General features: G+C 31.8%; 1 protein-coding gene across 1 annotated transcript in view; it reads left to right on the top strand.

Moving 5' to 3' along the window:
- Positions 1-12,060, top strand: part of Xrcc4 (X-ray repair cross complementing 4) — a 162,447-nt gene that overhangs the window by 75,489 nt on the left and 74,898 nt on the right. Inside the window, exons 5-6 of the mRNA XM_048331064.1 lie at positions 1,760-1,912; positions 2,826-2,932. Of these exons, the coding sequence (XP_048187021.1) occupies positions 1,760-1,912; positions 2,826-2,932 (260 nt within the window). The remainder of the gene's footprint in view (positions 1-1,759; positions 1,913-2,825; positions 2,933-12,060) is intronic.

The raw sequence follows: 12,060 nt of genomic DNA on the forward strand, positions 1-12,060 counted from the left end.
AAAGCCAGTCATCAACCAAGAAAGGGAACTTCAGCATCTTTGAAAGTCTTTGTACATCTCAAGGCAAATAGCATCACAGAAAAAATGGTCTAGAACAGGAAGAAAAAAATATTGTCAGAGATGTATAATGAACCAGCATTACAAATGGAAAATACATGTTTATTAAGTCACCCACTTTACTTATCCAATAAATACCTACTCAACATTTGTCAAATGCCAATATGTTATGGGCATTTACGATAAGTTAGCCAGAGAAACACACATGCTCTCACTGCTCTTACGAAGTTCACAGCCTAACAGAAGCTATGCTGTAAAAAAATTGCTGTCGTTGCTTCCAGAAATATACTGACATATGTTCCTTTGCATCCTGTGAGAAGTTTTTACGTCTCTAAATAAGTAGGTTGTAGAAATTATTGGTCTTTTGTGAAAACCATCCCATTTTAACATTTTCCATTCTACTTCACTGAAATTTATTTGTGTGAATATATATGTAGGATAAAAATACTAATACACACACAAAAAGAACAACTGGGGTATCAATTGCCAGAGTGAAAAAGAGAAAAAGAGGCAGAACATAACTACATTTCAAAGTATATTTTAAAAGAAATAATTTGTATTTTAATCTGTAAATTTGATGACATGTGACAGATGGAAGGTATGACACTGATCAAGAGGCTTTGTATTCATAATCTGACATGTTGAATTGAAACACCTTGTATAGCTACTTAACAATAGTTATTTTTTAAAAATAAAGTGAAATCACTTGTTAGTTCATATAGATATAGTAGGAAGAATTGAAATAATACAGAATTCTATAAATTGTTTTTATATCTAAAACTGAAGATAAATGTTTATCTTTCTTGTTTTATTATTATCAACTAGGAAATATCAAATGCCTTAGTTAATTATCTTTGTGTACATGTGTGTATGTGTATGTGTCTGTTTGTATACATGACAGGATTATAAATATAACTCATTCATGTTGTGTTGAAGTTCTTATGGTCTATTGGGACAATCAAGCAGCCTAGCTATTCCACCGCTTCATCATAAAACAAAAACATGATGGGTTACAGTACTATTAACAAAGTACTGAAGAAGGAAAGCTATATCTTCTTATTGGAAATTGTTTGCATAAAAATATTGTTTTGAGGGTTGGGATTTAGCTCAGTGGAAGAGCACTTGCCTGATTAGTGAATTAAATCCTTAGCTCTGCCAAAAAACAAAAACAAGAAACAAACCTAAAATAAATCCCACAAAACATTCTTTTGTAAAGACAATATATGTGAATAAAATTTTACATTTAGATATTAACACTTTGTAAAGCTTTATTTCTATCAGATTTTGTCTTTATTATCAAAGCATGTAAATTAAAAATACTAAAATAATTTCTAATTTAACTATCCTTAAGATGCTTATATCAATTAAAATAATACAAGGGGCTGGGAATATGACCTAGTGGCAAGAGTACTTGCCTCGTATACATGAAGCCCTGGGTTCGATTCCCCAGCACCACCACATATACAGAAAATGGCCAGAAGTGGTGCTGTGGCTCAAGTGGCAGAGTGCTAACCTTGAGCAAAAAGAAGACAGGGACAGTGCTCAGGCCCTGAGTCCAAGGCCCAGGACTGGCAAAAAAAAACAAATACAAAATAAATTTTAATTGTATTTTTTGAAAAGCTTTCTTGAAATGTTCATGAGTATTAAACCGAATAAAAATAGTATTTGAAAATCTAATGATTTTTTTTGGTTAATTTTTTAGGTTTGAAAAATGTGTGAATGCCAAAGAAGCATTAGAGTCCGATCTTTACAAAAGGTTTATTCTGGTGTTGAATGAAAAGAAAACAAAGATCAGAAGCCTGCATAAACTGTTAAGTGAATATCAAGAAGTGGAGAAGAATACTGAAGATGACAAGTATGATATTTCTAAGTTTAAATGACAGGTTCATAAATAAAAACAGAATTTCTCATAAACTTAATAAAAGTTAGGTATCAGTTGTTAGTAATATGAGATCATTTTTTAGTTTGTTTGTAGAAATTCTGCTGTAAGGCAAACGAAATCACAGAATAGAGAATTCTCAAAATGGTATTTTCATATGTGCCTACTGCATGAGGGTTATCTAAATGGTATTTATTTAATTCTTAGGTACCAATAAGAAAAAAATAAGACTAACTCCCTCAAGACTGCAAAGTTGGATGCACATATATGATTTGATGTCTAAACTGCTTAGTTTAGGAATTATGTGATTAATGTTTAATTTCACAAAGCATTTATGTTGCCTGATTACAGTGTGATCTTCCTGAGTGTGCGCATGCTTGATTGCTAAGGAAAAATACTTAAGTCATTAGTAGTTGGCGTGCGTTAAAGGAAGCACGGTTTTACAGTGTATAAAATGACAGACTGTTCTAATTCAGATATTATATGACACTAGGTCTATTAGTATATATCCCTAGGCAAGTCCTTTAACTCTACATGATTCATTTTTGGGATAAGCAAATAAAATGTCGAACTGCTTTACTATTATTAAAACATTAAAAGCTCTGACCTACAGAGGTAATTTATTAGAATGATATTTTGATAAAAGAATAGAAAGTGATGAAAAATTGATCCAGAAAGCAATAATATGCACATTCACATTGATATGTAAAAGAAACTTTTACTTAATGGTTAATATATTCAATACAAGTTTTATCTAAATTGTATGTTTCACTATATGTTTGTTCCATTAGAATCTCCAGGAATGTTTTATATAATTGTATATTGATGAATTTGGTATTTACCTAGTAGTGAACCAATGATTTACTAATTGCGCTTTACCCATTTCTAGAGAAACGACAACTTTTTCTGAAATAAATGCTGACCAAAATGCAATCTATGATGAAAGTACTGATGAGGAAGGTGGAAACATGTCTGGCCCAGCTGTGTTGGCTCCAGGTAAGAGACATATACGTATTTGTTCATTATCTCACTCTAATAATAAGAAACACCAATGAGAAATATTATCAAGCCTTTGTTTTTCCTAAAAATTGTCTTTAATTTTTAATTCTAAAACTTCAAATACTTAGTGTTAAAAGTATTATGGTAACATGTATCAGTTCATTAGTAAGAGCAAGGCAATCATAAGCAATGATGAAATACACTTTCTAGTTTAACTTTTTAGATCTTATCTAGCTAAGGCTATAGGATAAACATCATAACAGAGTAATCTAGCTCCATTACAGATAACATTAGCTTCTTCTGAACTTGATACCTTCTCTCGCTGTTCAGGAAAAAGCTGCCAAGGGGTAGAGGGAAAAAAGAAGGCAAATTAACAGTTCAGTTTGAAATAGTGCAGCCTTATTCAGTGAAGATCAAGTGTCCAGCAAATGTTTACATCTAAGGATTATTTTTCTAGAGTTTTATAAATTTCCTAGGGGGATTGGAAACCGTATAAAATGAATATTCAATTCATTCATTTAGAAAAGATATTTGAAAACCTATTAAGTTGCTAGGGATTTTTCTGGACAGTAGGGACCCAATGCAAAACCCTTGTAATTATGGGATTTAAATTGCATTCAGAGAAACATAGCAAGGTAAAATAACTATAATATATGAGTTGTGGTAAGTGATCAAGAGATAAATTAAAAAGAGATGATAGCATTGCCAGGATCATAATACGATATGGATTGTCTAAAATACCAGAAATGGAATTGAGTCAGAAGGTGACTAATTGGGGAAAAAATAGGCAGAAAAATATACTTATGTACAAAACATCTGATATGTTTAAGCCAAAACTCAAAGTGAATATGGGTAAAGGGGAAAGATCAAGAATGAGAGAATTATGAGACTTATATTTTAACAATGTTAATCTGGCTTTTGTGTATATAATAGAATGTGGGATTGCAAGTACAGAAGAAGATGTAACAGATGGGAAGCTATTTAAATGACTGTGTGAATGGTAGTAAAATTAGTGAGCAACAAGCAAGTTTGAGATAGTTTAGATACAGCCACTGAAGAGGTTAGATAAAAAGAATAGTGAGTAGTGAAGACAGTTAGCAGTCAGGATAAGAGGCAATACTGCAAATGTTGAACCCAAGTAAGGAAAGAATTAAAGGAGGAGATAGTGACCAGCTGAGCTGACTGTTGCTTATGGGGCAAAGGCAATGAGAATTTTAAATTGGTTCACATATTGTAGACTAATATATTTTAAGTGGTATGCTCGAAGATATGGGAGAATAGAAAGTTCAAAAGAAATAAGAGGAAAGAATGGAAGAAATGAGGTAGTAAATAGAGGCAACAGTTCAATTCTCACTGTAAGAGGAAAGACATGGGGTTAGAGGCTGGAGGGGAAAATGTTTTGTATTTAAATATGTTTTAATATTGATTGGAGTGAATAGTCAGCTAATATATTTCTGTAAGTTGGAGCATAGACATTCCAGTAATGACAGAGAGAAGGTAAAATGAGTGGACAAATCCATACAGATTAATTGATGACAATAGTGGAAGCTGACTGAAGTTGGTTAAACTAGTAGATTGATTTTTCAGATTTAGTTTAGATCACACAAACATTAGTTCAAGTGAAAATTAATTTCTTTTAATTTGGAGGTTATACCTGATTTAAATTTTGTCTCATTCAAAATGAAATTATTTGTAAAAAATTACATACTATCAAAAGCTTACAAAAAGAATCTTTTTTCAATTTGAGCTTTCTAGAATTTTAAATAAATACAGTGACCTTCAGTTTTGTTCCTTATTCACAGTATGGTGTCATTGTCAAGAAATGAAAATTACTGTTGAAGAGAAAACGTGTCATAAGCTATGTGTGTATGAGAATAGAGTAGTTTATGAGTTTAGAGTAAAGTTGCAATCTATAATTTTATTGTATGAAATTTGGAAAATTACTCTTTTAGTTAATTTTATGTTATTCTTGTATTCTATTCACTATTGTTTCTTGTTGGTTGCTGGTGTTGGAATCAGGGTCCTAAGCTCTTTTGCTCAAGGTTAATGCTCTACCACTTTGAGACACAGCTCCACTTCTGGTTTTTTGATGGTTAGCTGGAAATAAGAATTTTATAGACTTTCCTACCCAGGTTGGCTTTGAACCATGATCCTCAGATCTTAGCATCCTGAGTAGCTAGTATTACAGATGTGAGCCACCAGCTCCAGGAGTTACTGTGTTTTACTTCTAGTTGACTATATATTTGATAAAAAGATCTCTAGTTCTAATTTTTTGTGCATTTAACTTCCCTTTGTTAAGTTTTTCGTGGTAGGAATGTAAATCATTTTTTGAAAAGTTACGTCCATTTTTGGTTTTTTCTATATTAGTAAATAGGAAGCTGATTTATACTCCCATAAAAACTAAAAAAGGAAACCATTACAAATTACAAAACAGGAGCAATTACAGAAAAGTACTAAGTGGAATGAATTTGATAAATGAAAGGATAGATCACAATGAAACACCTTGTCCAGTTAATATATGCTAGTCAAAATAAATAAATAAAAATAGCTTTAGGAAATAAATCTCAGATCTGAAATTATTAAACTGATTAAAGATTCTGTAAATCTGAGAAAAAATGCTACATATATTAACTAATAAAATACAATTTGCCATTTCAGTGATCATTTATTTTACAGAGACAAAATGTTTTTATATATTTATATATTCTTTTGTTTTTAGCCCCATTTTAATTTTTTGTCATTTTCTGTATTTGGGGCTTTTTCCTTTAACTTACTCTGCCATCTTGATAATTATTTTTCTTAAAATGCAAGGATGTATGTAAATATATTTTAACTATTGCAATTTCATATATGTTTTCTGTTATTTAAAAAGGTGAAAGAAATCAATGGAAATTATCCATTTATTTCTTAAAAAGTTATTTTCTCACACCTCTAATGTGTGATTTGGTAGTAATTTCATTATGCAGATGAATTTTTATCAATACTAAAATCTCATATTTCTGACACATTTTCACATTTTTATCATAGACAAGGTTTAGTTAGCTAATTATTTTCTTTTTCTTTTTTTGGTGCTGGTCCCAGGGTTCAAAATCAGGGCCTGAAAACTTTCCCTGACCTTTTTGCTCAAGGCTAGTACTCTATCTTTGAGCCACCATTCCACTTTTGGCTGTTTTGCTGGTTAATTGGAGAGTCCCACAGACTTTCCTGCCAAGACTGGCTTCAAAGGATGATGGCTCAGATCTCTGCCTCCTAAGTAGCTAGGATTACAGACATGAGCCACCAAACCTTGCTGTTAATTATTATTTAGTGAAGAAGATGGCACAAAAAAGAGCAATAGAAGGGGTGCGTTTCATCAACGTACATGTTTGTAGGGAAATACTGCAGTGAAATTTTTTTGTACATTTAATATATATTAAAAAGTTTATTTAGTGATACCATAGTCAAGATTAAATCTGTTTATTTTTATGCATTAATTGAGATCTAAGTCTTAAATATTCCTCATGACTAGAATTAGTAAGCTCATGTATAGTACACTGGATAGCATGATAAACCTTTAAAAGGGGAGAGATATGGAGGTTATTGGTAGAACATTATGCTAGTATTATGGCAAAGCACTGGGTTGCATCTGTAAAACCACAGACAAAATATACCAACAACAACAAAAAACGTAAAACTGCAAAAACAAAAACCCTGTAAAACACTTACTGTTTATTAGCTAAAAGAGGATCCTAAATATTTTGAAATTCGAATCTCACAGGCAGTACCAACCCTCAGCATGTTTTATATTTATCTCTGCTAATATTTTCCCAAAGTATTTTCTTACAAAATTTCTATATAGATCATAATGACATTAGTGATTTTATTCCTTAAACTGTGGTTAGTTATTAACTCCAGATTTCACAAGGTATTAATTTATATTAAGATGATAATACATATGATAGTTTTTATGGTCTCTATTTGTATTCTCTATCTCTGGATTACAAGGAAGAATGGGTGTAAACCTCATAGACTTTAAGAATGTTCTGGCAAGAATGCTGTGTACACATGCCACAAAATATGTGTGTGTATGCATTTGTAATAGGAATTTTTTATTTGTTGTAGAAATCGTGAAACTTTGTGTATAGAAAAGTTTGTCTCTTTGGATATAAATTAAAGGAACATCTTAGTCTAATCTGATTGATGCTATATACCACTGATATAGAAAGAGACCAATAGTAGTACCATTTCTCCCACTGTCTTTCATTTCTCCAATAGTGTCAATTTATCAATTTTCATTAAAAAATTTATTATTATGAAGTTTTAAAATATTATTTCTTTACTCTTCATGCTGTAATAACTTGAGAACTATATATGAAAGCAATGTTAGTATATATAAACACTGTAAGATTTTAGCCATTGTATAATATTTCTTAGCTGTAACCTAATTAATAAGCATGCAAATATTTAGTGGAAAAATTGAATTTACTTAATTTGATTATTCATGTGAAACAGTCTGAGGTTGTGTCTAATTGGCTCCCAGCTCGCTATGACATGCAGAATTACTTTAAAATGTTATTACACTGTTTTGTGTTGTTTTTATTTCTATTAATATAAATCGACAATATTTCTTGTAATTACAGATAGTTGAATTAGGCTTATTAAAATACAGATAGAAAATACTTTTCTATGTTATACCTTACTTAACTTAATATTAAATATTCAATATCATCTTAAACAAAATAAGCGTTCTTTCCACTTCTCTGTGTAATTATTATCCTAAGATTTAGCACATTAGTTTAATTAATCCTTCTTCTTAGCCAACAGGACATCCCAGTATAACTGTTATCAGTCTTTTGGGCTTTTCCTTAATTGGTAGTCTTCCTGAGAGGAAGTGTGATTATAGAATGGCCTTTTTGAAAATAAATGAATGGCTATGTTAAACAGTTGATGAATACTGATATAGTTGCTTTTTAAAAATAGAACAGAATCCAAAATTTCTAAGTATCAAAGGGCTTGTTGCTTTAAACAGTGAATGTCTGCTCACACAGGGGATAACAACATGTCCTGCCAAAGCAATTACTCAGAAACTCAATTTTAGAATCAGAGATTATGCTCTTAATCTTCTCCAGCTTGTTTCTCATAGATCCTTTTATTTACAAGTGGTTTTTGTTGTTGTTGTTGTTTTTTGTGTTTGTGTTTTTGTTTTGCCAGTCCTGGGGCTTGAACTCAGGGGCTAAGTAAGCACTGTCCCTCACTTCTTATTGCTCAAGGCTAGCACTCTAACACTTGAGTAACAGGGCCACTTCTGACACTTTTTCTGTTTATGTGGTGCTGAGGAATCAAACCCAGGGCTTCATGCAGGCTAGGCAAGTGCTCTACCACTAAGGCCACATTCCCAATGGATTTACTGACATGGTTATGTTTATGAGTGGAATCAACTTATTGTTGAGAGTATGCATGCACATTTACCATGAGAATGATGAGGATTCATGCTATCGATATAGTTCTGGTCCACCCTGAAGTTATATACACATATAGAGAAAAATGAAAGTTAATGCTTGACCTTTGAAAGAACTACATAAGCATAAATGTCAAAGAAAAGAATCTTGACAGTTGGAAGTGTTTGACACAACCCCAAAATTACTAATTGGTGATATAAGCTTTCCATACTCAAGGTAACTACTGGAAATCAGGCTTTAAAAAATAAGAGCAACAATAACAAAAACAAATGAAGGTATCAGTAGTGCCCACATTAAGAGATTCACTTATTTACCTGCAGGCAACTTACTAAACAAAACAATTAAAAGCAATGATAGATAGCAACCTTCACAAGGAAACCAATAAGGACCTAGATTTTGGGGCTGGGGATATGGCCTAGTGGCAAGAGTGCTCACCTTGTATACATGAAGCCCTGAGTTCGATTCCTCAGCACCACATATACAGAAAATGGCCAGAAGTGGCGCTGTGGCTCAAGTGGAGAGTGTTAGCCTTGAGCAAAAAGAAGCCAGGGACACAATGCTCAGGTCCTGAGTCCGAGCTCCAGAACTTGCCAAAAAAAAAAAAAAAGGACCTAGATTTTTTACAATATATTAATTATTTAAATTATTAGTTTTCAACAAAAATATACATACAAAAAATCAGGAGAGTGGATTCTAAGCTCAATATATATATATATATACATATGTATATACATATATACATACATACATACAGTAGACACTTTCAAATTTTCTCCAGATGTTGAATTTAGTAGGCAAAAATATCAAAGGAAAATTAAAATATCTTCAGAAAAACTCAAAGCATATTAAAGAATTGGAGAATAGTGTGAGAATATGAAACAACAAATAAATATTCTCAATAAAAAACAGAATTATTATTTCAGAAATAATAAAATGGAAATTCTAGTGTTGAAAAGTACAATAACTAAAATGATAAATTCACTAGAGTAGTTCAGGAACACATTTAAGATGATAGAAGAGAAACAGCAATATCTTTGAAGATAAATCAATAGAGTCCATTTTTGAAGAACAAAGAATAAAAGATGAAAGAAAATAGATCTGATAATTAAAGACTTATGAGACAATAACACATGTGCCAATATAAGTGTAATACAAATTCAACAGGAAAAATTGGAAGGTAGGAAAAATACTTCAAGAAATATTGCACAAGATCTTCCAAACTGAAATTCCAAACATGATTAGAATAAATGCCAAGAAATATATACTGAGACACATTAATATAGTCAAACAGTTGAAAACTATAGAGATAATCTTGATAGCAACTAAATATAGATTATATTAAATAAATCAATCACTATCAGTTACAAGGGAGCACCTATATTACATTATTGGTACCAATGAATCTATGGATGCCAAAAGATAATGAGTAATATTTATAAAGTTCTAAAAGAAAAGAAAAATACCAACCGATGTTTTATACCCATAAAGGTTTCTTTCTAAATGAATCTAAAATAAAGCATACTTACTAATATATCTAGTGCTAATTTATCTCATCAGAAATACTGAAGGAAACCATTGAGGATGAGACAACTTGATAACCAATAGTAACAAAAAATCTGCAGGAAGAAATAAATATAACTGTACAAAATATTTGGTCAATGTAAAATACTTTGAAACATTGCTTATTTTTTATATCTTTGACAGCAGATTATCCAATGCAATAAGTATAACATTCTGATGTTGGGCATATGAGATAGATTTTATAGATAGTAAATAATGTAAATAAGACAGTAATTATAGTGTAGTAAATGCTCCGTGTTGGCTCAGTATTAGAATAACATTACTCTGAAATAGATTATTACTCTGAAATAGATTATTATTACTCTGAATAGATTATTTAAATATTTTCATGAAATAGCTCTTTGGTCCAGATGGCTTCACTTTTACTTTTTATTAAATATTTTAAGAATATGTTATTCCAGTTCCTATTAGTCAACTTTGTTCCATATGATTGAGACTGAGGTAACCCTTTCCACATCATTCTATGAGGCTTAAATATGTCAGAGCCACCAAAAAATTTCAGGAAAAAATGTACATTAATTAACATCGATCTACAAATTGTATATACATATGCATATACATCTATAATATACTTACATATGTTGAGTAAACCAAAAACTATTAAGAAAATAATTTTCTTCATTAAAAAATTCAAAACTTTTATGTTGAAAATTTAAAAGCACTGATTAAAGAAAGAAGACTTTAATTAATGAAAAAATATCTTAGGCTCACAGATTGGAAATGTTAACAATGTTAAGTCAAAGACTTCTCATTTGATAGAGTTTTATTACAATCACTGGTAAAATCTCAGTGCTTCATCAATAATTGACACAACACATTCATCTTAAAATGCATCCACAAACTCAACAGTCAGATAGACAAAGCATTGTTGAAAATCAAGAACTAATTTGGACAACTCTCATTTCTGAGTTACTATTAAGATACAGAAATCAAGACAGCTTGCTCTAGCATAAAATCAGCCAATATATTCCTCCCTCCTTCCCTCTTTCTCTCTTCCCCCCTCCCTTCCTCCCTCTTTTTCTCCTCCTCTCTCTCCCTTTCTTCTTCCTTCCCTCCCTCCCACCTTTTTGTTACTGGGGTTTGAAATTGGGTAATTGCACTTGTTAGGCAGGCACTCTGTCCTCTGACCGACCTGCCCAGTCCTAATTCCTGTTGGTAATTTTGGTGATAATGTCTCAAGTGTTGTCCACATAAACACCTGGGCAAAACTCCTTATTGCAGGGATATCACTTGTACATCATCATCTCCAGCTCTTCATTTGAGAAAGTATCTCTCCAACTTTTCTGCTCCTACTGGCCTTAAACGGAGATCCTGACGATATCACCTTCCCAATTAGTGAGGATTATAGATGTGAACCAACAGCTCCTGCCTTCATTTTCTTTCATAAGGCACTATATAACTTTTGCTGATTATTTGTCAGATATGGTCTTCTCTGCCTGGTCTATGCCTGGACACCTATGTTGGAATTCCTGGTAGTTCGTATAACAGTTATGATTTCTCCTAATCAATTTCTTAGTTGAAAGGGTTCACAGACTTTTTCTGCCCAAGCAGGCCTCAAGCTTCCATTTTATCAGTTTCAGCTTTCTAGTAGCTATGATTATAGGCTTGAGCTATGAATGCCTGATTCATTTTTTTCTCTTCATGTGTTGAGTTACATTTATTAATTTGTGTATAATGAGCCATCCTTGTATCTCAGGAAAGCAACCAGTGTGAAAGTGGTGTATTATCTCTTTAAATTTGTTGTTGAATTTAAATGGCAAGTATTTCATTGAGAATTCATGTCTATGTTCATCGAGGTAATTGTTCTATACCCTTCTTTTTTCTGTGTGGGCTTATCCAATTTTCATGTGAAAGTAATACTGGTAGTATTTCCTTTCTGCTTTATGGAACAATTTGAGGAGAATGGTTTCAATTCTTGCTTTAACAGTTTTCTGCTTTTCTTTCTCTACACTTATCTGTTGTCTTGTTACCTTTTTCATGCTTTTCTATTTCTGTCCTCAGAATATAGTCTGTCTTGAGTAACTTGATTCTTCTCATTCATTGAGTCAAAAAGGCCAATGCTTCTCACTATCCTTTTGCCCCTTTGCCTCTGTTTTGCCTTTCATT

The sequence above is a fragment of the Perognathus longimembris genome, chromosome 22 (genome assembly GCF_023159225.1).
Source record: "Perognathus longimembris pacificus isolate PPM17 chromosome 22, ASM2315922v1, whole genome shotgun sequence".
Taxonomy (NCBI): domain Eukaryota; kingdom Metazoa; phylum Chordata; class Mammalia; order Rodentia; family Heteromyidae; genus Perognathus; species Perognathus longimembris.